The sequence below is a fragment of the Electrophorus electricus genome, chromosome 21, assembly GCF_013358815.1.
Source record: "Electrophorus electricus isolate fEleEle1 chromosome 21, fEleEle1.pri, whole genome shotgun sequence".
NCBI lineage: Eukaryota > Metazoa > Chordata > Actinopteri > Gymnotiformes > Gymnotidae > Electrophorus > Electrophorus electricus.
The window spans coordinates 10,881,232-10,908,615 of record NC_049555.1 but is presented as its reverse complement, the minus strand read 5'-3'; the positions used below and the strand labels follow the sequence as shown (position 1 = coordinate 10,908,615).

General features: G+C 41.5%; 1 protein-coding gene across 2 annotated transcripts; it reads right to left on the bottom strand.

Moving 5' to 3' along the window:
* On the bottom strand, window positions 1–27,384 carry kcna4 (potassium voltage-gated channel, shaker-related subfamily, member 4). Of its 2 annotated transcripts, XM_027017668.2 has the most exons (3): window positions 24,081–27,384; window positions 1,811–2,012; window positions 1–526 (listed from the first exon to the last, which is right to left on the bottom strand). In XM_027017668.2, the coding sequence occupies exon 1, from the start codon at window positions 27,382–27,384 to the stop codon at window positions 25,411–25,413; it is 1,974 nt and encodes a 657-aa protein (XP_026873469.1). In that variant the 3' UTR covers window positions 1–526; window positions 1,811–2,012; window positions 24,081–25,410. The 2 variants fall into 2 exon arrangements, with proteins under 2 accessions (XP_026873469.1, XP_026873468.1); XM_027017667.2 differs by lacking the exon at window positions 1–526 and having other exon boundaries at window positions 1,100–2,012.

Sequence of the window (27,384 nt, the reverse complement as noted above, 5' to 3'; positions counted from 1 at the left end):
TGTGAGAGAGAGAGAGAGAGAGTGTGTGAGAGAGAGAGAGAATTGTGGGGTGGAAGTTTTACAGGGTGTTTTGTAAATAGTCACAAGCAGCTCTGACTCTCTCCTCCATGTAGAAAACGTTTGTGAAATGAGGATGCAATTTGCAGTACTGTGTTCTCATGTCAGTGCGTGTGAGCACATCATTGTCGTGCTGTCGCTGTGTGATACTGTAATTTGCCGCCATCTCTGCGAGGGCATCATTTGCAGCATGGGGTTGTAAAAGCGTAGATTAAATTGGAGCCTAAACTGTTTGGAAGAGCTCAGTACAACAGCAATGCTGAAGCATTGTCGTTGATACGTTAGTCTTAGGCGCCCAGTGTGAGCCTCCCAGGCTTTTAGCATTCTGAGTACTCTGATGAATTAGGCTAGCAGCTTGGTTCATAATGACAGTCAGACGTGGAAATGCATTCTGCAAGCCCCCACCAATGGCTGATCCAATCATGTCAAAGGATTTTTGCTTCACGTCCACTGGCAACTGCCTGCATGCCTATATATGGACCAGACAGAAACCAAACAACACTAAGTCAAAACTCAGTTCCGGGACAGTAAGACTACTAATTCCAAGAGGTGTAACTATACAAAACTTGTCATCTTAAATTAATTTGTGATGCAACAATTTGCCATGTTGTTATAATCTACAAATATGGAATTATATTTTATTTAACCTTTTTTTTTTTTTGCCTCTTGTGACTTTATCTGTAGGCATGTAAATTGCCTCAGTCCCAAGTACTGTGTCATATCTTGTATAGTATAATACCCAAAGGTACTGTACTATGCTAAAATGTATGAAATATTAACATATTTCACTATTGTGCATTGTACTTGTAGCCAGACCCAGGTTTCACGCCCCTGGCTTATCATGCTGATTTGGTCTCTGAAGTTTAAAAGCCAGATTGTTGTGATGAGGCAAAAAGTGATGTTTGTGGTGTAGGCACATGCACAGCAGTGTAGCCAACAGCAGACTGAGGCCGCCATCTGAGCATCGGGCATGGGGCCAGAAACCCACTGCCATGTGCCGAGCCCACCCAGATCTCCAGTACACCTGCCACTACGACTGTTCATCCTCGAACCCTTTAGCTCTACACCAGCCTCCGCACTGTCTCCACTCCCAAGAAAAACCCTGTCACACCTTGCATCTCTTGTGGCTAGTTTGTAATTATATATTAACTGGCAGCTACCAATACTCTACACACTGATGTGCTAGCTCTTTGTCTGACAGCAGTGCCTGTGATACTGAGTCCAATGATGAGGGTAGTGGGGCAGTTTTGATCCTGCTTGAATGTGCTGCAAACGAAAGGCCGTAGGACACCTGCAAGCTGACACCAGGCGCCCCGCTTGCACACTCACGCCCTTCAGGCCTGCAGTTTCACTTCAGACAGAAGGAGATATAAAAACTAGACACTGCAGAGAGAGAGAGATCTAGAGAGCACAGCCTTATCTGCTTTGCAAATCTATTAGCAAGCCCACCCAACGGAAACAAGTGTCCATATTACAACCAAACATAGAATTCTCTATTATATTAAAATATTCACATCTGTTTTGTACAAGACACAGGTTCACACATAAGAAAAAAAAAAGTCCAAAAAAACCTCCAAAAAAAAAACACGCCAAGCTTTTTTTTCTTTTTCCTTGTGTTTTTCTCTCTTTTTTTAATAAGTTCTGAATCCCTCTGCGCAGAGATGTAGTGTACTGTGTCTTTAAGGCAATCATTAGGAGCAGAACATAAATAAAGTGAGTGACATCTGGCTTGATGATGGACTTCCTGTCTTACTGGTGGTGGGAGAGCCAGCACTGTCCATGCTCTCCTCCGCTGTCCAGAAGTGGTCTCTCTCAGGAGGACATCGTCAGGTCTTTGGGTTCCATCAGGCTTCTGTCCACCCTGACGCCTATTGCCACAAGTTGTTATGGCAAGTCCTTTGTATGGGAGCTCCGATCATAGACCACTCATAGTCTCTCATGGACAAGACACTGCACTGCAATGGAACACACGCAAGGGCTGCTTAGAAAAGCATTGGTTTCAAAAAGTATAAGAATGCAGGCAGTAGGACATGAAAAACTTATGAAATTTGAATTTCAAATCAATGCATTGCCAAAAGTAGTGTTTCTGATCATAAATGTTTGTAATTTTCATATGAAATTATTTGTAAAGTTCAAATATAGAAATACACTAATAAATAGAGTGTAGACTAAGGACTTCTTAGGGAATGTTAGGTGAGAACAGTGTATCTTATTCCATAAAACAGTATGCAAGCTATATGTGTTTACATCCTGGAGTAGACAATCCCCCCCAACACACACACACACACACACACACACACACACACAAACAAAACAAAGTGACAACTATCACTTTTTCCTAGCAGATCCACTCCTACTTAAAGATTCTTTGTAAATTATTCTAAGCACTCTCAAACTTTGATGTATACCTAATCACAGTAATGATATATTTGCCAGAGTAATTGGGGAGGACCTATAGGCTTATTGACAGCAGGTTGTCTGGCGTGGACTGCTGTACCAAATGCCTAACTGGACCTCACCAGTTACAGTGGACCGGCCAATAAAACTATACACAAAGAACCAGAAAGAATCACTGTCCACAGTCAGGAAATGAGGCCCAGTTCTCCGAGAGAGAGAGAGAGAGAGAGAGACAGACAGAGAGAAAGAGACAGAGAGAGAGAGATTTGCCTAATATTGAGTATCTCTGCGTAGACTCTTCTTGTATTATGTGTGAAATTCTATAAATTACAGATGAGTATGGTTTCTAAAGGAGGATTTGTGATGTTTTTTGTGATTCATTCAGTTTATGAAATACGCCAGAAGTGTGGAAGCACATAAGCACAGTAATCAAAACCTAGCATTCTAATACATCGTACAGCATTGGTCATTTCAACACATATTCAACGGCTGTCATCCAGTGTTATAACAAATTAACATCTGAAATGCAGTAGCATCAACATAACAAAAAATGTATTCAACAGAACTAAAAGGTCTGATGATTTTGAGTCCAAATACATCACCTGTTTGTACAACTGTTTATTTTATGAATGTCGTTTCGGCAAAAGTGCCAGTGGCAGACTTAGAGGAAACTCATGAGGTTGCAGTTCAATTACTTTAAACCCAAGAGGAATGAAGGTTCACGTTCAGTTCTAGCATATTGCTTATAACACAATTATACAGCAGAGCATCTCCACATTATTGCCCGCATGCTGACCGCATCCAAGTGGAAGTAATGCAGGAAAACAAACAGTAAAAATAAACAGTGGGCTGCAAGCAAACAGGCTGAAGGCCATACTGGACTTCAGATGCTTAAAAGGATAACTATTAGAGGGGAATAGAGTCCAATCGTGGCGGAATATAATGAGTCACCTTGCTCCATAACAGCTTCACTGCAAACAGCCTTTCCACGCCCGGAAAATAAAACATCCTTCGCTCAAACAGCGGCTCTCTCCCTCCTTTACCTATCCTTCCATTCTCTCACTCCTTCCCTCGCTCTTTCTTCCTGTTCCTCGCTCGCCAGTAGTGCTCTCGTGCCATTTCCCCTCTGCCCCTCACCCTAGACGATATTTTTCATATTTTCCTGGCACAGTGTAAGTCAAAACGTGACTCAGTAAGGAATTCTGCAGTAATTGCAGCCAATTTTTGTTTTCCAGGCTGTCTGATTCTGGGGCTAATTTTAGCTGGCCAGCGCTCAGGGCCTGTGCAGTGAGCCGGAGACATCGCTGCGGATTTCAGCAGAGGCAGGCAGTGCAGGCAGTCTCTTGAGCAAATCTCCGTTCACCTCACAGCAAAAATCCCACACGATTAGTTGGTGGCTGATAGATTTGTAAATAGATGAGAGAAACAATCATGGAAAGTGAGACAGAGGGGCACTGTACACGGGAGACGGGCTGTTTGGCAGAAGTTGAGCATGAGAGGGAGAGAAGAAAGAAAGATATCTGAAATTGCTTTTGTTTTAAAAAGAGTACAGTGATTTAGTACAGTACAATAGAAAGTTACAGATACTGTAACTGGCCTAAGAGGTTTGATCATGAAATGGAAAAGTCTATACATTTTTAAGTATACGAGGGCTCAGGATTAAGGCAAACTAAAGCACCTTTACATTTTTTACCTTTAGACATATCCGTGAGAAAAACGTGAGAAAAATCCGTGAGAAAAACATGTGCAAACCCACTGGAATTATCTGGATTTCTGCATGAATGACTGAAGATGAGATGTAATCTTCATCTAACTCATAATAAAGCGTTGTTGTTTAACAAACATGCCCACAATTTTACACTGCTTTATCTTTATGGAGCAAATTCTTTAAACAATAAAGATTATTAATGGAAGTAGTATGGAAACTTATATTTAGTAAACACTGCTTTCCAATGCAGTGTTTCTGTGAGGAGGTGTTTTGGCCCGTTGCTCTATACAAAACTGCTTCAGTTCATGTATATTTTTGGGATCTCTCACTTGAATGGCCTGCTTCAGATCACTCTACACTCCCCCAGGGGGATTGAGGTCAGGACCTGGCTGTTCCAGAATGCAGAATTTCTTTTGTTTGAGTCATTCTTGCAGATTTACGCCTGCATTTTAGATCACACATGCTCTGACAGTGTAAGTCTCATCAACTGTAAGCTCCAGGGCATCAAATGAGCCCCAAACCTATGTCCTCCTTACACTATACTTCACAACTGAGGTGAGGTTTGAGTGTTTTTTCTGTAGTACTGCAGAACCTTAGGACTGCAATTATGTTTTTTGTTTGCTTGTTTGTTTAAGAGCACCATTTTCTCTGGATTAACCTCACATAGACACCATCCTTGTTAGTGTTCTTTTTATGGTAGATGTTAAGCTTAAATGATGTCTGCAAATGTGAAGATGTCACTCAATGCATCTTTGCCACTTGTTTGCACTGATCCACTGATCTTTGGGGCTGCTCACACCTAGAGGGAAGCCACTGTGCTGAATCTTTTCCATTTGTAATATTTGTATGAGTGTAGACTGACAAAGGCCCAAGTCTTCAGAAATCATTATGCACCAGTTTACAGTGTAATAAGCAAATCTTCTCTGTTGATTGGACCGTACTGCACTTGAACGGAACTCAAGAGATAGTCCAACTATGGCAAGAGATAGTCCAGCCCACACCTTAATTGATCAGAATCACAATGCCCCTAGATCAGGGTTTGAGTCTGCTCCTTAGGCTTTTCCTCTCTGCCAGCACTGCATACACATTCAGTGGGTAATTAAGACTTGCAGAGCTGCAGAGCTGCAGAGCTCTGGAATACTTGGGCAAAATGTATTGGGAATTAGAAAGAACAAAAGCCTGGTCTGACTGGGGGTCACAGTTGTAAATACTCTGAAACAATAAACTGTGGATTGGCACAGTAGATTACTTACTAAACAAGAATTTACTCTACAAATACTTTTATATCACAGTGCTTTCATATTCTAAAATACTGCAAAACATAAAATGTTTATTACTACTCTTTTGCAACAAAATTTACAGCATTTGAAAAAGTCAATCCAAATCAATCCATACAAATAATATCCACATGTAGTTTTTTTTGTTTGTTTGTTTGCCATTTACAGCTTACATTGAATATTTACAGCAATACTTCTATCTATACTCAGACAAGGCCATTCCAAAATGTCTGCTGCAAATTTCCACATCATTTATCATTGTTGATCTAGTCTGAATTTTCAGTGATGCATCCTTCACAGAGATGCCCGAGTACCCTCACAACTGCCATCATCTCTCTCTCTCTCTCTCTCTCTCTCTCTCTCTCTCTCTCTCTCTCTCTCTCTCTCTCTCTCTCTCACAAACACACACACACACACACATTCTCTATCGCTAGGCCTTATGGAGTATGTGGCGGAGAGTTTTGACAGAATCCTCAGAATCTTCATTCCAAACAGGTATGGAGGAGAGGTCTATTAATGCCCCAGACTCTCATTTCAGTGAACTCCCCACAGACCTAAGCCTGTTTTCCCAGGCAGAGGACACAACACAAAGTAATGATGCCCTCCTCTGCCTCGATAGCATGATGCAAACACATCTGGGTGAAGAGCATCTCTACCAGCTGGCACTTACTGTACTGAGTTCATGGGCAGAGAGGGTTATAGGAGAGTACGTAATCGATTACAAATGCAAGCAGTGGGGCACCAGAAGTGTCCAAGAGGCAATGAAGACCATGGCTTGAACTGCCATGCGCTGCAACAGTTATTGATGTCTTGCCAAACACCCTCTCATTGTCTCTGTTGAGACCTGTGCCTTTAATAGTCGCCAGTGGCAATTATAAATAATACTTGCTGTAGCAGTTATCTGAAACCAGGAGGTGATATATCATAATGAGGACATGACCAGCCCTCAGCCAACGATGGCAACATTAAAAAATCTGATGCTAACAGCGATATCATAGGAGCAATTTCACTAATTTTCTGTAACACAACAAGAGTGCCTATGTCAATTTTATTGATATGAGACAGTTGGTGCAACATCTTTCCCCAGTGTGTTTGAAGTTTAGGAGCCTAGTTACACCATGATGGTTCTACACTGCAGATGATTTTAAGATGTTCAACTACCATTTAGCCAACTGCAACTAGCATCAAACTTACCCATCACATTAAATATGAATTATTACATTAACCATTCCATATCCAAAGCCCTTACCCAAACTTTGACCCTAACCCTATAACTAACCCAAAGCCTATAAATATAAATGATGAACATATTTGTCAGTTCAGTTTGATTAGATTAGTTTGTTAATAGTGTGAGTCTCCACAGACCTAAATTTGGACCTCTTAGCTAACTTATTTTTGAATTGAGCAGGGTGCTATACTTTTAGATGTAGAAATAATAAATTGTACCTTACCCATTGCATTAAGCATTACAATCAATGCTGAACTGCAAAAAATAACTGCACTGCAATTGCTTATGCTCCAAAGCATGGATTTCAGCAAGACATAAATGTGATCATTTACCGGACATTCTCCCCTCCTGACAGCTATCACAGACTAACCCTATTTCAGGCAAACAGCGAATGTGCTCTAGTGCCAAGAGTTTTGGAGAAAGCATTTCAAAGTGCATGTGCACTTTCACAAGATGATAAACTGCACTTTCAGCCAGTGCTTAAAACAGAATCCTTAGGCATGTTCTTATGGCAGTAAAATAGCCCAAAGTTCAGCATTTAAAAAGGGGAAATCTGCCAAATTTTGTTATATTGTGTATTACGATTAAATGTGCCCCATGAATACAATAAACACCATCGTATTTGGATTATAAGAAAGCTTAGGGATGAAGGGTGGCTATTTCAGGCTATTTCATGTTTACTTACCAGGGCTGTCCCTGGATGCCATCAGTGACTTGCCACTATAAAGAATGATGTCAGACCAATCTGCTTTTTCAGACAGCAGAGTATGAGAGTTCTAGCAATTGCCTAGTTTCAAAAAGCTGCATGTGTATGAGGGGGCACAGGCGGTACCTTGATAGCATGGCTGTAGTCTTTTCTGAGGTTGGCAACAGTGATATTACAGCAGCTAGGAACAGTACAGAAGTAAGACCAGTTTTCTCTCACTCATCTAGACTCTTAAGTGAAAACAGTCCAGAGGAGGAGAGTCCACCAGGGGTTCCCCAGCCTCTGCAGCAAAGCTCTAGTCAAGCTTGGGTGATGCACAACACTGCCAAGCCCCTAGCATGAGAAAGGAATGTACAGGTGGGAGACTAAAAAGGACCAAATAAGGATCAGTCTCCACTTCAGTTATTGTTGTTGAAAACTAAAGAAGGAGTCTTTTTAACTACAAGATTAAATCACTTTTTTTAAGCCAATTATAAGAGTGGCTGATAAGTGCTGTAATTGAAATATATGTCAACACAGCAAAAATGTCTTTTTAGTGAGCATTCCTTCTGGTACACTATTACTTACTACTGGTGCACATACAGTGTGTGTAATTATGAAAGCCACAGTACAGATGAAACTTGCTTTTAGAAACTGACTAATCAAATAATTGATGATTATTCCAAATTTTTGTAAAACTTTCCTTTGACCTGTCTATAATTACAGCCTGTGTCAATATTCACTTAATGCCTACAAGATAGATCGATGCAAGAGATCAGTCCTACTTGATCTATGCACAATTTCTTTTCTGCACGACAGCATTAAGTCTGCTGAATTCCCGTGATCCAGAGCCCCAAGCAATATCCCCTAATCAAACTCGTCTTAAATACCAGCTCGTCTGAAACGGGGTCCCAGCCAACCTGCTGAAGATTTAGCCAAATGTCAATATGTGATTGGTAATAGCGGCGGGCCAGTTGGGGAGCCAAAGTGGAGCAGCAAGAGTGTGAGTCGCGGCCGATGCTTCCCTTCGCCGTGGCGGAGATTTATGGAGCGTGTTTGGCCTCATCAATCAAGCCGGCACATCTGCTACGCGGCTGATCGGAGCAGTCATTCCCTACCCATTCCCGTCTCTCTCTCAGCGTAGCTTTTTTTTGCTTCTCCTGACCTTCATCCCGATCGGAGAGGAGCAGCGCTAATGCGCCAGACGGGCCGCAGCTAATGTCATTTACGCCCTGCTGAACAGCCATGAGAAACTTCGCAGGAAAAAGAAACAGGCAGAATATTACAGTTAGAATAGCCATAATTATAACATTCCTGCATGTAATACTGCATTAAAGGTTTAACATAAAGCATACAGCAGTAAGATACAGGAATATTAAATTGGGAGGATCTAGTACAACTGAGCTTCAAAGTGGTAGATACTTGTTGGCTGTTGTCAAGCAGACAACCTCCATATTGTAGCTAACATTCAGCTTAATGCATTACACAGTATATTTATTGAGGAAGCCAGATTCTGCCAGAGGACAAAAGAATGTCATTCTGAGTAAATAGAGGAAAAAAAATGAATAGTAGTTTTATAAATTCCATATCACTGACCTAACATACAGGATTAGATACCTTAAGGCCAGGACTATAGTAAGCCAGTTCCATTAAGAAGGGATAGTGAGTTTACATTTACCTTTACGTGTACAGCATTTTTAATTAATTTATTACAACACAAAGTTATGTTAGAAAGCGTACACAGTTATATTATAAAGAAGTAAAGCATCGCTTAGTATGTCTACCATGTATAAGATCCATAGATATGGTGCACATACATTCAGTATGTAAACTATCACTGATCAAGTGAGGGTTAAAGTCACACAAACATCAGACAAAATCATCTCCTACGGGATGACAATCTAGTGCATCATGACCTGAATCCAATAACCAAAGAGGGGGAGGTTGGGGGGGCGGGCTCTTCCAGTTCAATGTTAAGTCTATTAAATGCCTTGCCAGAACAGTAGCATCTGCTGTAGTGTCAGATTGGGCTTACAGCAGTACTGGTTTGTTGCAGCATTAACAAAAACAGCCCATTTAAAAGCAGTGAGTTCACTGAGTAAACCAAGAATGTTGCAGGGGCATGAACAAACTATTAATAACAGGATCAACAAGGCATGTTTGCGTCACACAAAATGACAATGTCCCAGAATGTCCTGCGGGAACTACTACTCTGGCATTAGGTTAAAGTTCAGCACGCAAGTTTCAAACCAGAACAAGTTATGTGTTTTCTTACAGTCGCTGTGTTGCTGGAAATTACACTTTAATGTGTATCTGCACACAAACTAAATTCAGTTTCTGTATCATTCCAAAATACCCTAAGCACCAGTAGATGTCACTGAATCTGTGGTTTATCTTGACTCTAATGTGCAGGTTCACATTAGGCTTTAGGGGAGTTTAGGCTGTGAGGATAAACCTCGAGGTTTAATGTTGGTGCTGGCCCAAGCTTGGCATCCTGGAGTGAACAAGGTGAGCCTCACTGAGTGAATTCAATCATTGAGTCACCTAAAACAATTTTGTTTAATTTCATTAAAAGCTAACATTATGGTCCAAGGTGCTAAACCAGAACTAAGCTAATGAAAATACAATAGTTTAAATTTAAATAAATACAGAGTACAAACTGAATTAGGCTATGCCTGACAGAAATTGAAGAAGAACCCAGTCCAGGGTTTTATCCCATAATTCATCTGAAGAAATTATATTCAAATCTCCTCCCTAACTTTCCTTTAATATTGTGAGTGATGGGCAATTCATCTGTGATATAATGGAGAGAAAAGGCACATTTTTAACATGACATCTCAAGGCTCTTAGCAACAGACTGATTTGTTGCTTAGTATATACAGGCCCTGGGGCTCAATTGTTCCAAACATAGGCTATAAAATCCTGAACAGAACTAGGCACATATCAGGTTGCTGCAGAAGATATAACACAATATGACAGGAGAATGCTGTTTACTTCAGTAGCTACAAATCTCACTGCTGATAGTTTAAGCAGGTGTATTCCTCAGTGTCCAGAGGAAGCTACAAAGTGGGAAAGGACATATTTTAATTGACATTTTCTTTGTTAGACCGTGGAACTGTGTCGATTGTGTTGCATCATTTCGTCTGATCTCTGGTTCTTCAGGTCCTGACTGCTATCAGCTACCCCCTACCACATTTTCAGACTGCTGCAAAATTAACCTGTTGGGTATAGTTTGAACCTTCACAACTTACTCATCTATGCAATGAAGTCTTTAATATGGGGTTTTTTTCTAAACTCATTTCTCAAAATCTCATTTCAGGGTATCTGAAAAAGAGACACTGCTAACCAGGAATGTGATAAAATAACTGAACAGTATGTGGGACCAAAGCACTATTCAGAATATGAAGCACTCACAGTTTAGCTTAGCAGACACTCAGAGATGAGCAGAGGTTTGACCTTCAATGATGCAAGACCTGTGATAATTGCTTGCAAAGCTTCTCCATCGCTACTGAAAACAAGGCATGGGAAAGAAAAGACAGCAGAGCACATCATGTAAATCTATATTGTTGCCATGAGAAAAATGTTTCTTAAGGCATAACCCATACCATATTACAGTCATAGTCTTTTGAGAACCAGGGCACAGTGAAGCCATGCTCCAAAATCTCCTTGTATGAGACAAGGATGTAGTAGTCATCATACATTCTCTTTGCATTGCATGAACATCAAAAGACTGTTTACCCCTGAGGACAAAACCCCCACTTAGCAGTGCAGAGATGTATCCTGCGTAGTTTGAATCTCAGCTGTGTAATGTGCCACCGACTGCAGGACGCTGCACTATCACTGAGACAGATGATGGTGTCCTTCAATATGGACGTTGGAATGGTAATGTGGTAGGTTTCGAGCAAATGCCACTCTCCTCCGAGTATGCCTGCCACTACCGTGGTGAAGGTGAGAGCAGTGGCCTTGAGTCGAGGCTTATCGCTGACTGACATCTCAGTCTCGCTGCAGCCCAGCGTGTACAGAGGACGAGCTCTGTGCGCTGCCTCATGTGTACCCTGCTCTTAGCCATGGTGTGACAGCCACAGCCTTTGATATTCGTTCACAAAGTGAATTTAAAAGCCATTGATTTTCTCACACTTCCAAAGCAGCCAATGATTCAACTGTCAGAGGCTCAGCTACATATACGTCAGGCTTAAAATCCTTACTCTGCCCACACCAACCACACATGCGTACACAAACACACAAGCTGGCGCGCATGCACACACACACACACACACACACCAATAATTCTTTACCTGACACTCTCTGGCACTATCTGTGGTGAATGTAGTTAGTTCTGTAATTTGTTTAGTAACCTTGATGCATTTAATGTTGAATTGTTCAACAGGTGACTCGCAGACCCTAAGCTATATAATAACTTATATTAGCTGTCATGCTCATAAAATAACAATAATAAAATAAAGCTGTGCTCCTACACCTAGTGACAGCATCCACTGTGCATGCGTGGAGCAAACAAAAAAAGAAAGTTCTGAAATGTTAACCTCTAAAGGGAAAGCCGGATGTGCGTGCTCCATTATCAACAGGTTTTGATCAAATGTTTCATACTAAAGACATTGTATCATAGCTTCCTTCCTTGCATTCCTCTCCTTCTGCAAACAATTCTGCGCTGGTTTCCATATCACACTGCAAACTGCATTTTACTGTGTTCATAGTCGCAAAGCGAGCTATGCTTGAGGCACAGTGTACTACACTGTCTAGTACTGGCCATGAAAGGACTTGCTCCTAATATGAAGCAGAAAGTGGAGCAACAAAGCATGGAGAAAGACCATTAATAGCTAGTTAGAATCTGTAATTGCAAGCACTGTCTTCACATATCATAATAATATCAATAAAAAAAAACACAACCAAGACATTACATTTCATAATGCCAAAGTGAAGTGGCCACAGCTCCACAAAGTCTGCTACAGACATGGGCGTTGCACAGGCGATGCACTTGCCTCTTGTGATCAGTCTACAGCAGGTCCCCATCCCGGCCATTTTTCCACCTTCACCCGAATGTAATCCAAGCTATGGCCTGCCAGGTGGTAGATGAAAGACATGCAGCCAACAAAGGGGAGGAAACAGCTGAAGAGCAACACTGGCCACAGTGCAGCTAACAGAAGCAAAGGCATTACATGAGAAAGAGCTAAATCTAGAAGCCCAATCCCACACACACACACACACACACACACAATATATATATATATATATATATATATATATATATATATATATATATATATATATATATATATATATATATGAGAATCAAAACTGGATCATTTTACGGTAATAGCATTAATTCATTAATTCTGAGTTGAACAGTAAGGTATTTGTTCTTATGTAAAATTAAAAACTAATGGTTTAGATTTCCCATATTAAAAATACAGGCGACACAGTAGGAACTCAATACAACAAAAGTCACTGTACCTTTCATTACTAAGGTTTTTCATTACAAAATTCAGTACACCAGGTTCAAATCTTTTTTTTTTGTTCAATAGTTCTGGAGAGATGTTCTGCCATTCATCAGAGACAATTTTTCTCAGCTGCTCTTTGGTGGAGAGGTGGTCTTGCCCTACCTTTCATTTTAAAATACCCCAAAGGGGTTATATTAGATTCAAGTCAGGTGGCATACTGAGGCAGGTGATAGGTTTCAATTTTTTGTTCTTTAGAAACTCTTGGATTTTGGCAGTGAGTTTTGGATTATTATCTTCTGGAATATTCCTCTTCTGTCAAGCTTCTGGTGCCTGGGATTCATCTGGTCAGCCAGTATTTTGGTATATCCACAGGCATTCATGGTACCATCTATAAATGTCATCTCCCCAACACCTTTTACACTCATGCAGACCCATATCATCACACTCCTCCCCTCATGTCAAGATTGTGCATTCACTGTGGTAGTCCTGGCCATGTTTATGCCAAACATGCTGTAGTCCATCCAAGCCAAACAAATTTATCTTGGATTCATCTCACCAAAGAATGTGCTCCCAATACTCATCAGGCTTCTTACCATGTTCATGTTTCATGCAAAGTTTAATCTTGCAGTTTTGTGCCAAAGAGCAAGCAAGTTTTTTTTTTCTTGGATGCCGTCCACAGAGACTGACTTTATGCAATGTCCTTCACATTTTCTGAACTGTCACAGAAACTCTGACTTTCATTGATTTAATTGATTTTCATCTGTGCCCCTCTGTTTTTCAGACCTAGACTCTGCAAGTAGCACACTGTCTGTGGCGTCATTTTAAGGGCACAACCTCTACAGTTTCAGTTTGTGGTACTACAGCTTGTTATACCTCCTGATTACCGCTGCAACTGTCTTTCAACTGATTGCTAATTAGTGAGAGATCTTCCTGAATCCTTTTCTATCTTTGTGAAGATTCAAAATCAGATTTTTCAACACCTCTGGCAATTATTTACCATGTGGAGCCATGATACAGACATGCACATAGAAACAGCCCACAGCTCCAAAATTGAGAAAGCTCTGCTGTTTAAGCAATTAGTCTAATTGGAAAACACAGATGTACTCAGTTTTCTTTCAGTGATCACAGGTTTTCTAACTTGGATGTCAATGATCAAAGGTATATTCACTTATGTTGCATTGGAGTTTCTACCTCAGGGCCTGTATTTTCAATAGTCTTTCTAAAATATTTATCTTTGTGCATAAGAGAAAGAATATTTGTCAACTTTGTTAAGAGGTGATACAGTTTTGAATAATTTGACATTTAAGTGAGGGTGTACTCATACGTTGTAACTTGTGTGTGTGTGTATGTATGTAAATATATGTATATATAATATATGTATATATTCAGTGCTTCTGAATTTGCAGGAGGAGGGACCAGTTTATATATATATATATATATATATATATATATATATATATATATATATATATATATGTATATATATATATATATATATATATATATATCTATATCTATATCTATATCTATATATATATATATATATATATATAAACCAGTCCCTCCTCCTGCAAATTCAGAAGCACTTTGCTCCCTATATATATATATATATAGAGAGAGAGAGAGAGAGAGAGATAGATAGATATGTATATATATATATATATATATATATATATTGGGAGCAAAGTGCTTCTGAATTTGCAGGAGGAGGGACCGGTTTATATATATGTATGTATGTATGTGTGTGTGTGTGTGTGTGTGTGTGTGTGTGTGTGTGTGTGTGTGTGTGTGTGTGTGTGTGTGTATGTATGCTAATAATTTCTCTTTAACAGGTATTAATATAAAAATCTAGTGCTTCAAATATATTGTGTGAGACAATGAAGTACACAGACACACACCCACACATCTGCAGTTAGCAGTGCAAAGGGTCAGAGCAATGCTTAGCATTATTTAATCCACAAGGAGAGACTTGTCCAAATCCATGTGCCATGGGTGGAGGGGAGCAGAAGGCCAACGGAGCTTCACTCAAGAGGTGAGCCACTGCGCAGAGCTTAAGTGCTCCCCATGTAGCATATAGCAAAGCCTCTGGGACTGGAACGTGGAATTCACAAGCTGCCTCGGGGCGAACACTGCCCTGCAATGAATATGTAAACCCCTGGAGCAACAATGCACACGTGCTTAACTGGGAGACAGAGTTATAGCAGAGAGAGAAACAGATAAAGATTACTGTTATTCTCTCTGTCTGTGTTTGGATAAAAGTGTGTCCCCGGTAACATTAACACATCATTTCCAAATAGGGAGCAACTGTAAGAGCAAAAATTGCTCTAAATATGTAAGGCTAAACTCTGTTTTTCTGTCATCCATAACCTTACTCTTAACACTTCGTTCTTTGCTCTTTCACTTTCTTTTTTTTCTTTCTCCCTCTTGGTCTGACACACACAAGCCTTCGAAGCATACTTGGAGAATAGCTAAAAACAAGTATAGTTTATCAGATATTTCAGCTCAGGGTTTCCATGGCAACCGTAACATTTATCACAAACACTTGTGTTCTCTCTCCCAGCTGATGATGCATGCCGCAGGCCAGAAACAGAGAGAAAGTGAGTGAGTGAGTGAGTGAGTGAGTGAGTGAGTGAGAGTGAGAGAGAGAGAGAGAGAGAGAGAGAGAGAGAGAGAGAGAGAGAGAGAGAGAGAGAGAGAGAGAGAGTCTAACTTTATCCCTGTCCCTGGAACGAGAATAGAGGGGAGATTGATCAGCTTCCTGCATTCCTTTAGGTCTGTCTGACTATAAGAGAGAGAGAGAGAAAGTGGGAGGGAGAGAGAGAACCTGATGAGGTTTTAAATAATTTCGCACTTGTTATTTGCTAGCTGGTAGAAACAATATATTATGAAAATGTGCATTTTTGGACTGTTTGGACTGAAGCAGCTGCAGCCAGCAGGAAAGTGTTCCTTTTTATTGTTCACGTAGCTATAAATGTCGGTGGGGGAGGTCATTTTTTTTGCCTCTGACCTGTTCATACTATTCAGAGTCTAGAGAATAGCTATTATCCATCTAAGAAATCAATTAAATCATGACAGCCATCTCAGAGTACAGTATTTATATTCTCAGGTGGCTGGTATTGGTCAGTATACATATATGGCAGCTCCAGTAAATCAAAGCATAAATGAGCTCACAGCAGCCCCTGGCATATCAGTGCTGAAATAAAATAATATTTTCAGTATTCAACTTCAAATCTGCACCAAAGGGAGGCCCAAAGAACTGCACATCTGACAACAGGTTATCATGATAACAAGTGACACACATAAATATGACAGAACATGAGATTAAGGCTTTTGTTGTGCCAGAAGGTTGGTGTTGAGGACTGGGGGGTGGGGCTTCCAGGGAGCCACACCCCTGTCCCATGTCCCTTGTCCCAGCAGATAGACAGGAAGTGAAGGTTATTTCCAACCATCTAAATGTACAGCATCCCATCCCACTCTCTGGGGGCAGTAAGGAGGGCCAATTACACCCACCGAATGTAAACATTTTTGAGGAGGAGAATTGTCCCTGTAAATAAAGTCATCTCTTTATAAAAGATAAAGATGTCTCTGCTCACGAGGGAGAGAGAAGGAGACGTCTGAGTGAGCTTGCCGGTCCCAGGCTGTGAGGCTTTCACATGAGTGGAGCTTTGCAGAGCTCTTTCTTCCTCACTTCACTCCCTCTCTCACAGTGCCATTAATTAGCCATGTTTGGTAGACTTTGGATAATAGGGGACATGTAAATGCATGTCGTCCCTCATTAAGAAAATTTGTGCCATGGAGCTGTATGTGCAGCAACATGCAGGCTTTAGAGCTCAGCAGTTTGTGTGTGTGTGCGCGTGTGTGTGTGTGCGTGTGTGTGTGCGTGTGCGTGCGCGTGCAAATGTGTTTTTGTACTCATGAGCTTTGAGGCTGCCTAGGAGGCTCAGATGCGAAGCGATGTCATCACAACTATCCCTAGACATCACAATCTCCTATTGTTAAAGAAAAGGACAGCATGAGACAGAGGAGAGCACTGTTGCCCAGTTACACCAAATCAAGTGTTTCCATATGACACCTGTCACACTACACTGTATATATTGCTGGTTCAAAGTATGTTTAGGGAGAAGTCTTCCATGTATGGTTGGTCTGGGGACGTACATATCCTGAAACATCCCTTATGCAAATCTGAGGGCCAGATTGGTATTTGACAGAAGCCTGATAACTAGCAATTTTCTGAATGAATCTACGCCAGTCCGGGGACATCAATCATTTTCAGGGAAACAGTCAAAAAACTGTTTTATATCCACTCCATTTCCAGTTCAATTTAATAAGCATGTGCTCCAGGCTGAGCTTTCTGCGGTGCGCTTTGCCAGTGAGCCGAAACCGACACGAGCAAGAAGCATCTCAAAAACAAACACCAGCTGGCCATTTTGCCATGATATTTTACTGTACCGCACTGTGTAACACATTTTTAAAGTACAGCTGCAGGTCAGTCGCTGGAGGCTGACATGAGCGGGAAAGCAAAATGCGTCTCAGCACGTGCGACCTGTTCTGCATGAGAAGATGGACAGGGAAGCACTGCAGCCCGAGGTGGTGTTATGCACACAGCCAGAAAAGCCAGGCAGGATATGCCGAGCACCAGGAGGGCCGTAGGGGCTGGAGTTGAGGGGTGCCTCTTCGGAGGTGGCTGAGATTAGGGCCCTCATCACAGGGTTCAGGGCCGCCTGCACCCCGTGACGCTTCCTCTGCTTGTGTGCATTAGGCATCCGCAGCAAGTGACATGAAGTAACAAGATGGGATTACTCAGCAGCACGCACACCCTGACCTCCTCAGCCCTGGAGTGCAGGCACGTTAGAAGGCCCTGGAGGAACTTGGTGTGTGTGTGTGTGTGTCTGAGAGAGAGCGAGACCATACTGACGTGAAGGACACACACAGATGAATACATTCAGATGTAAGCTATGACATCTAGTACATGGTCACAGTGCCGAAAGGGAAAATGAACTTTTTCGAAGATGAATAGAAGACCCAGACAGATTTTTCTCCTGCCATTGATATGAGAATTGAATTTTGAGGGAAATTTAATTTGGCTCAAAACCATGAAAAGATTATTACATATTACTTTGTTACATTATTACAGATTACTTTGCTTAGTATATAGTGTAAAAGAGCAAAAACAGTGTAATATTATTAATGCTATACTATGTTGGCCACTCAGCTCATCGGTGTTTAACCTCATAAGACTTAAAATGTTTAGTGTGTAACAGGGCAAGGAAAATGGTAAGATATAGCATCTAATCCATCTCCTAAGTAATGGCCCTGCAATATGAAATACTGCCTCTCTTACTTGTAATAGTTCAGAAGAATACTGGGATTTAAATGATAATTGTGTTTGGTCTTTGCGACTGTCATGATGAATCAAAACCTGCCACCCATTCTTTTGTGACTCTTAACAGCAGACTGATTTATAAGCTCTCCTTAGGGTAGTGAGGACTGTGCAGAAGTTCTCCTGTATAATGGCTATAACTGTACACCAGGAAAATATGACTTTGTAAACTTTGCCAACTTGGCTGGAGCCTGAAAGAACCTACTGTAAAGACTTCTAAATCAGTCAGAGAAATATGTCTCTCCCTAAACCTTGTCATTTACAGCCTATTTACACCAAAAAAAGACTCCTGGTCTTTGTCCAAACCAAATGAACTGAAAAGTTCTCAGCTGCACCAACCACATGGAAAAGGGTCAGGTTGCAGTGCCAGAGGTTTTCTATGGCACACCCCTTTACCGTATCTTATCCCACACAGACTTTGCTATGGCACACCCCTTTACCGTAGCTCATCCCACACAGACTTTGCTACGGCACACCCCTTTACCGTATCTTATCCCACACAGACTTTGCTATGGCACACCCCTTTACCGTAGCTCATCCCACAGAGACTTTGCTACGGCACACCCCTTTACCATAGCTCATCTCACACAGACTTTGCTACGGCACACCCCTTTACCATAGCTCATCCCACACAGACTTTGCTACGGCACACCCCTTTACCGTAGCTCATCCCACAGAGACTTTGCTACGGCACACCCCTTTACCGTAGCTCATCCCACACAGACTTTGCTACGGCACACCCCTTTACCGTAGCTCATCCCACAGAGACTTTGCTACGGCACACCCCTTTACCGTAGCTCATCCCACACAGACTTTGCTACGGCACACCCCTTTACCATAGCTCATCTTGCTACGGCACACCCCTTTACCATAGCTCATCCCACACAGACTTTGCTACGGCACACCCCTTTAACGTAGCTCATCCCACAGAGACTTTGCTACCGCACACCCCTTTACCGTAGCTCATCCCACAGAGACTTTGCTACGGCACACCCCTTTACCGTAGCTCATCCCACACAGACTTTGCTACGGCACACCCCTTTACCGTAGCTCATCCCACAGAGACTTTGCTATGGCACACCCCTTTACCGTAGCTCATCCCACAGAGACTTTGCTATGGCACACCCCTTTACCGTAGCTCATCCCACACAGACTTTGCTACGGCACACCCCTTTATCATGGCCTGCCCCTGCAGACTCGGTCCACCCCTTATCTACGTTACAGATGGAAAACACTGGATCATGTAGGAACTCTACTCATGTGATATATACTGTGGATACTGTTCCATAAATTGCAAGACACAAAAAGGATTTTGATTGTGATTGTTAAATATTGATTGTTCAGTGTGTCAAGTTTATTAAAATATCAGTTGTATATGTAATGGTTGACTATAACAGTGACATTTAATTACACTTGCTTAATTACTGAAACAATCTGAATATTTAAACTTCAGTTACAGTTTAAAGCTAAAAGCTTTTGATTTGTACCTGTACTTGTTATTTTTATTGTACTATAATGGACAATGATACAGATTACTTCAATAATAGCCAGGCTATTATAGTAATTATATTATAGCTATATAAAATACTATTGCTGTTTAATACATTGTTATTTTACACACAATCCACATTTAACTAAAGCTACATATAAAATGCCATAATTTACCAGTATTTATATTTTAGGTTGGTTGCTGTGTAATATCATACAGCCTGCTTTACACATGTAATTGGCAGTGGCCATTTACTTGGACAAAACATGGAACATCAGAAAATATGAACATGAGTTGTTGAAAAACAGTTTAAACATTTGAATTGATCAAAATTTTAATAAAAGTCAATATATGATTACAGTGCATACAACACTGGAGTCAAGCCCACATGGCCCAATTACTGGTGTTTATTTACTGTAACAGAATTAAGAAACCAACAGATAAGTTAATATCCAAAATTCATCATTGCAATGCACACACTACACCAATCACACTGACAAGATAAGAGTTTTATGTGGGATTAGTTTTTTTACAGGTGACAAATGATTTCCAATTTCAAAAAAATACTTAAACTGCTATGAATTGAGTCAGTGAGAGTGCTTCTTTAGCAGTTTACTGTCAGGTTTCAGCCATAGATATGATTTGTGGCAAAGTGGTTTAGGCACAGACAGGATCGATGTGCGTGTAAGTGAGAGTGAAATTATTAGTACAAGCTATACAGATGTCATACAAACAAAATACCTAATCCACTTGATTGTTTATTTCCCTATTATCAGATGAGCTAGATGTATGTGCAGGAACAGTGCTAATTTACCAGGGCTTTGAACAGTGATGTTATGCTGCTGTATCAGACTGCCCCAGTGGACAGCACGCATATCAATTAATTAATGCACTGAAAAGAGCCGTGATGTTGGATGAGTGCTAAATTATGTGGGCTTTGACCCCCTCCTCAGTTCAAATGCTAAGCTAGATACTGACATTTGGGTCAGTGTTAAGAGGGAGCTAATCATTGTTATGGGATCTGTCAGTATAGACCCACAGCCGTTCAGTATTGATCCACAAGTGACTCAAGGTGACATTCTGTGCTGCGCTGTGGTGCAGTGCAACTTGTTGTGTGCCTGGGAAATGGCACAGAGTGGTTTCTAGTATTTTGGTTTATTATTGTTGATATCAGGTCACTGGAGGAGATGTTTAATGGGGAAAGGGATTCAAAGGGAACTAAAAAGAGCTACTGGAGGATTTTCATTCTCATTATAAATTAAATTTTTTTTGGAAAATGTTATGACCAACCTAATTAATTTAGCATCTTTAATAAGGCATATATTTTCATAGCTTAATGTTTCTAAATCCATTTTCATAAAATACCTAGCCAAACAAAAATAGTGTTTATTTTTTGTTGTTGTTACACATACGAACTCCCAAAGTGATGCGCTCCCCAAAATTATAGTAGGACACAGAGCAGAGTCTGTATCATTCTGTACACTGTGTTGACTCGCTAGTGAGACTTTAACACTGCTGTTGAGTAAGTGTAGCCATGCAGCCTTTAGCTGCTAAACATTTAATTTCTGTTAGCGCTAGCGGCAGCGCTCTATGAAAGCCATCATTAGATGTTTAATTTTTTATACAGCTTCTAAACTTTACTTCAGGGGAAAAACTTCCTGGTGAATACTTCACTGCAGTACTGCTATGAGCAACACTCCCACCTACTCCCCATCCACTTTCCATATTTCCTATTTGTCATTTTCTTAGTGTATCATTGAGCAGCTGCTATGAAGATCATCATTAGTACAGTGCAATGTTCAAATATTGTAGTGTGTTCAATTTTGTTTACCTGCAGTAAAGTGGTAACGTGTGTTTTATATAAATAATCTTTGACCTTCATTGAGTTTATCACAACTAACATAGAAGCGTTTATGACTCATCTTTAAATTAGGAGTTTCACTGAATCTGTGTGTGAAAGAGAAGATTTTGAGCCTAATTAAGAGGCTTTACTGTCAGAAAGAGAACGAGAGGGAAAAAGAAAAAAGAATCTGCACCTAAGCTCAACAGACCAGTTCAAGAGACCAAGGAAAACAACCACATTCGTAGAGTACCACTTAAAGTATGGACAATTTAGTCTATAATTCACTTTATTACTTGATCAAACATTAATCCCCTAATGATCAAAGACATTCTCAGTGATGTATCTACTCCAGCCAACCCATCTCTGTTTGGACGTAAATACATCTGTGTGCTCTGTGCACATATGTGGGAGCTCATGGTCTTTGTTGTCCAGTGAGTTGACGTATGAGTCATGGCCATGCATGAAGCTGAAGGAGGCTGCACACAGATGGATGGATACATCTGAGTCCTAGAGAACCTGACTTACTCAGTGCACATTAAAGCAGCCAAAAAAGAGAGAAGGGGGACATGCTGAGAGAAAAAAGAGAAGGAAGACAACCAGGAAAAGCAGGGGCCATGCTGCCCTGGTATTCTTGTGGCCACTTTGCTAATCCACCATGCACTTGCTTTTACACGCTCCTGAACAGCACAGGCCCGAGATTAAATCTGTGATTAATGCTGAAACCTGATGAACTGAAAACCACAGCAGGTCGCTACCATAAAGCAAAGCACTGGCCCTGAGAAAGGAAGATTGATAGAGGTTAAAGCCAAGACATGGAGCCATCCTAACGTCATCCAGACTGATGTCAACATTTACCCTTCTCTAACATTAGGCTGTCATTTCACCCCTTATAAACACAAATTGATGTAAATAGTGTTTGTCATAATGGCCTATGGCAGTCCAGGGGCAACACCTCTGGGAAGAAAGAGTTCAAAACCTGCTTGCTAGAAGGCTGCTGTCAAGCAGAATTACATTAGTTGATACTGAACAGGGCATCTATATATCATAAATACACAATTTATAAAGTTAAATATGTCATCAAGACTGCTACATAGGCTGCTCTATATTTGCTTGCACATTGCATGCATGTAACTGTGCAAACTCTGGTGATAATCTTAAAATCTTATCATGCACCATTGCTGAAGACTCACTGCATCAATCATAGACTGTAATGACTGAATGCTTAGCCACTGTCCATTACTGCTCCTATGTAATGGACTCTCTTAAATAAGTCACTGTTGCATTCACAAATTTGCCTTAGCAAAGGAACTTAACAACTCATTGTCGACGATGCATTCCAACACTCATCAACAACAGCAAGTCTACAGTTAGAGTCTACAGCACATCTGTTGCATGCTTAGCTTGGGTTAGCCCTCCTCTAGCAGTCCACTAACAGTCAGATTCTGAGCCATCCACTTTGGTCCACAGTGATTGTTATCATGACTGACCAGTTAATTAATGGGATTAGGGTTGCCTGACAAACTGTGTATGCCAGCAGATGGGCTGCAGCCTGTAATTGTACACCTATCAACTTTTTTTTTATTATTAAAGTGGGTTATGAGTGTCTTGCTTCCTGTGAATTCTTGAGAGATGCCTCTTTAGTAAATTATTAAGGAGATTCCACTCAAGGAGATTTTTTTCAAGTAAAGCCTCTCGTTTAACAAGAGTACAACATTACCTCTGTGATTTGATTACATTATATAATTCCTATCATAAACCAAATGTGTAAGTAGACAATTTAAGTAGACATTTGATAAAACTGTTATCCATGAAGGAATAGTCCACCCTGAAAGTTATTAACAGACTTTTTGGGTTGTACAGGAATGTAGGATTTAATAATGTACATTAAACAGTCTGTGTGCTAGTGTTTTTACACAAGTTTGCAGTATCTCTATATATTTATAATCTGGAGTACAAGCACCAAGAAAACATCTGATGAGCAGCAGATTTTACAAAGGCACGGATAGAATTATCTACAGAGTGCATGTCTTATTAATGACAAAAGATAGCTTTACTTGAGTTTACATTTAATCATCCTGTCTGCTACGAAATGGTAACAGCTAGAGCCAGTCTACTAGGAGATGGTAACAACTATACAGCAAGATCAGTACATTTAATTAGGCAGGAATAATTAGCCTATCAGGGTAACCTGTCACAGTAAAGATATTGTTCACATTAAAAAATGTTTCTCCAAATCTTAGTGGCCTGTTTGGTACATTGCTGCTTGCTGGTTCATCTAGAAATTAACTAGCGATTTATAATGTTCTTGTAAACGTCTCAAGTTTCTCTTTTATGTTACTTGGGTTTCTTGTGCGTCTTTAGTGCCCACCCACAATAAAGCAACTGTTTCCCCAACAGCGCGTGTAAGACTTCTCCAAGGAACGACTGAAACGTGCGCGCACCCGTAAACATCTGCGCACATGTGTAAACAGCTTGTCACGTCAAAGCGTGAGCATAAATAATGCAGGTTATATTCTAGCGTAACTGAAACTGTGATTTATGGTCTATTCAAACTGCTTACCTGATCAAATGTACTACTTTTGCCAGGTGGTCCTCGCCCTTTCCAGGAAGACCAGTTCCCCACTGGAGCGTAGGTACGTGCAGAAGTCCACCACCGGACAAACGGGAAGGCAGTTCACGTTTCCATGAGAGCTGTTCTGATGTAGGTTTCCGTCAGATTTCTTGTAAAGGGATGCATTGTCAATTGGTTAAAGGGACGGACAGTAAACAGGTGCATGAAGCATTCCCTTTTAAAGAATATATTCCCATGACAGCGCTTGAACACAAATGACAGAACTGTTCTTTTAGCCATGGCGCCAGAGACACTGTTGTGCACGATGTTTACTTTGTGATACAATGCAAAACCGGTATTTTGGGGCCTAGCTCTCCAGGGTGTGACATCTACGCTAATAAAAACTCTTAATAATGCCATACTTGGTGTGACGTGTTATGGTAGTCGTTTCGATGATGGAAAGAAACTGTAGTGTAATGTTAAAACGCCGAGATGACTGATTTGTTCAACGCTCAGAAAAGAAGTGAATAACTCCGACTTTATTAACTCTATGCTTATGTAGTAGTTTTACCGATGTGTGGGTACTGAGCGTGGTCTGAGTGTAGAGCTCACACTGGTACGCTGCCACAGCTATTTGTAGGCATATTTGTTTTCTGTACTCTTAATACATTTCGTAATGGTGTACTAGCCTTCAGCGGCGCAGGATGCTACTGTGAAATTAGTTTACTGACTAAAGTTAGCATGTGAGAAATGGTTTAACTGTTCATTCATTTCGTAACAGTTGTATGGTTGGTCATAGCAAAGTTACTAAGTAGTTATTAAGTTCTCTCTCTCTCTCCCTCGCTTTCTCCATCAAAGGTGCGTGTCTGGTACTCTGCTTTAAACTGGGAGACTAACATATTTGATGATAGTGCAAATGACTTAAACTTTATTGCATAACAGCCGTACGATAACAGTTCGCTTCTCCTTTCAACAATTACTGACAAATGTAACTCATAAAGTGCCTATGCGAAATACTTATTTTTCCGTTCCTAGAACCGAGAATAGTTAAATTCTGTGTACAGTATAGATGGGCCACACCTTCCCATGTTACGTAAAGCTGGTGATTTTTGCGTTGCCTGTCACTTGATTACAGGATATGTTTCTCTACAAAAGGAGCCACACTGCAAAAATGTTTCAGCTTAGGTCCGTATGAAATTATACGTGTGCGCGGTGTATGTGAGAGATAGTGTCCAAATGCGCAAGGAGCGCACTCGTACGTGCATGTGTGCTGATAAGTGAGTTGTGCAATCATCTTCACGAAAACCTCTACAGAAGGTTAACAATTTGTTATTTATAATCATACATCTGTCTGTAGGGTTCTTGATTGTGTGCTGTTTCTCCTGCCTATGTCAGTACCATTCCCTCTACTCGGACTCTGCTTGTCAACACCACAAAGAGATTCCGTGACACCTTCCTCCATCTCCATATACTCGGCAGCCTTGTCACCAAGTGAGGACCCGGACGGAGATCCTTTGAACTTTCTCAGGAAATCCGGGAAATATGGGCATCCTGGCGGCGGGTATTCAACAGCGGGAGTCTGATCCTCGTTGTCGGTCTCCCTGTGGTAGAAGTAATTAAAGTTGGAGACGATAACAGGAACTGGAAGCGCAATGGTAAGAACCCCGGCTATGGCGCATAGCGACCCCACTATCTTTCCGCCGACTGTTATGGGCTTCATGTCACCGTAACCAACCGTGGTCATGGTTACTACAGCCCACCAAAAAGCGTCTGGAATGCTCGTGAAGTGGGACGTTGGTTCGTCTGCCTCTGCGAAGTACACGGCGCTCGAGAACAGGATGACGCCGATGACTAGGAAGAAAATGAGCAGTGCCAGTTCTCGCATGCTGGCGCGCAATGTATGTCCCAGTATCTGGAGTCCTTTTGAGTGCCGGGAAAGTTTAAAGATCCGGAATACTCTCACCAGTCGTATTATTCTCAGAATTGCAAAACTCATTGCCTGTTGCCCGTTGCCTTGTTGCTGTGCAAGGTCTGTTCCGAGGGTAATGAAATAAGGCAATATGGAAACAATGTCTATGGAGTTCATAATGTTTTTAAAGAAAGCAGCTTTGCTCGGGCTGGCAAAAAAACGGACAATTATCTCAAAAGAGAACCAAATTATGCACACAGTCTCCACAATAAAGAACGGGTCGTTGAAGGGTGTAAACCCATTGTCTGCACGTGTCGAATTATTACCTGGGCTGAGGAATTCTTTCTCGTCCCTGAATTCTGGTAGTGTCTCCAAACAGAAGATGACTATTGATATCACAATAACCAGGACTGACACAACTGCAATGCCTCTAGCTGGGCTTGAGCTTTCTGGATACTCGAACAACAGCCAAATTTGACGTTTGAATTCGTCTTCGGGCAGCGGTTTTTCCTCCTCTTTCACAAATCCCTCATCCTCTCGGAACTTGAGCATTGCCTCTTCACCAAGTTCATAGAACTTTACCTCCTCGGAAAAAATGTCAAAAGGTACATTGACCGGTCTCTTTAAGCGTCCACCTGACTGGTAGAAATATAGAATGGCGTCAAAGCTTGGTCTATTCCTGTCAAAAAAGTATTCGTTCCGTAGAGGGTCGAAGTACCTGATTCGCTTTTCAGGATCCCCCAAAAGAGTGTCTGGGAACTGGGCAAGAGTCTTCAGTTGAGTTTCAAACTTCAAGCCAGACACGTTGATGACAACCCTTTCAGAGCAGCCATACTCACTGTAAACATTTTCATATCCAGACTGTGGACGTTTGTCTGTGAGAGAAACTGTCTCCTCATCATCCATGTTATAGACAAAACTTGATCTCTTACTTCCCCTGTCGTCCTCTTCCTCCTCGCCTTCCGCTTCGTCTTCTTCTAACATAATGTCCTCCTCGGACCCGAGAAGCGCCAACTCCGAATGGCGCAGGTCCCCGCCTAGAGCCGCGCGGTTGCGTCTCCAGCGCCCAGCGTCTCTTTGCTTTTTCCGCTCTCGGAGAAGTTGCTGCTGTGGCTCGTGGTGCTGCTGCTGCTGCGGCTGCTGAGAGGAGGAGGGGCGCGAGACGGTTCCGCCGCTACTGTTGTTGGCATTGGAGGAGGAGGCGGTGCGAGTCTGACACTGCTGGTTGTACGGATGGCCACTGGATCCACCTCCTTCTCCAACTGCTCCGGCTTCGGCCGCTGCCGCTGCTCGCGACTGCCTTTCCCTTTCGCGCTCCCTCTCCCTGGCGCGAGCTTGGACATATCCGTATGGCAGGTGGGTGTTGCACCCGCTGCTATCCGCGCCAACCATAGCAAACTCCAT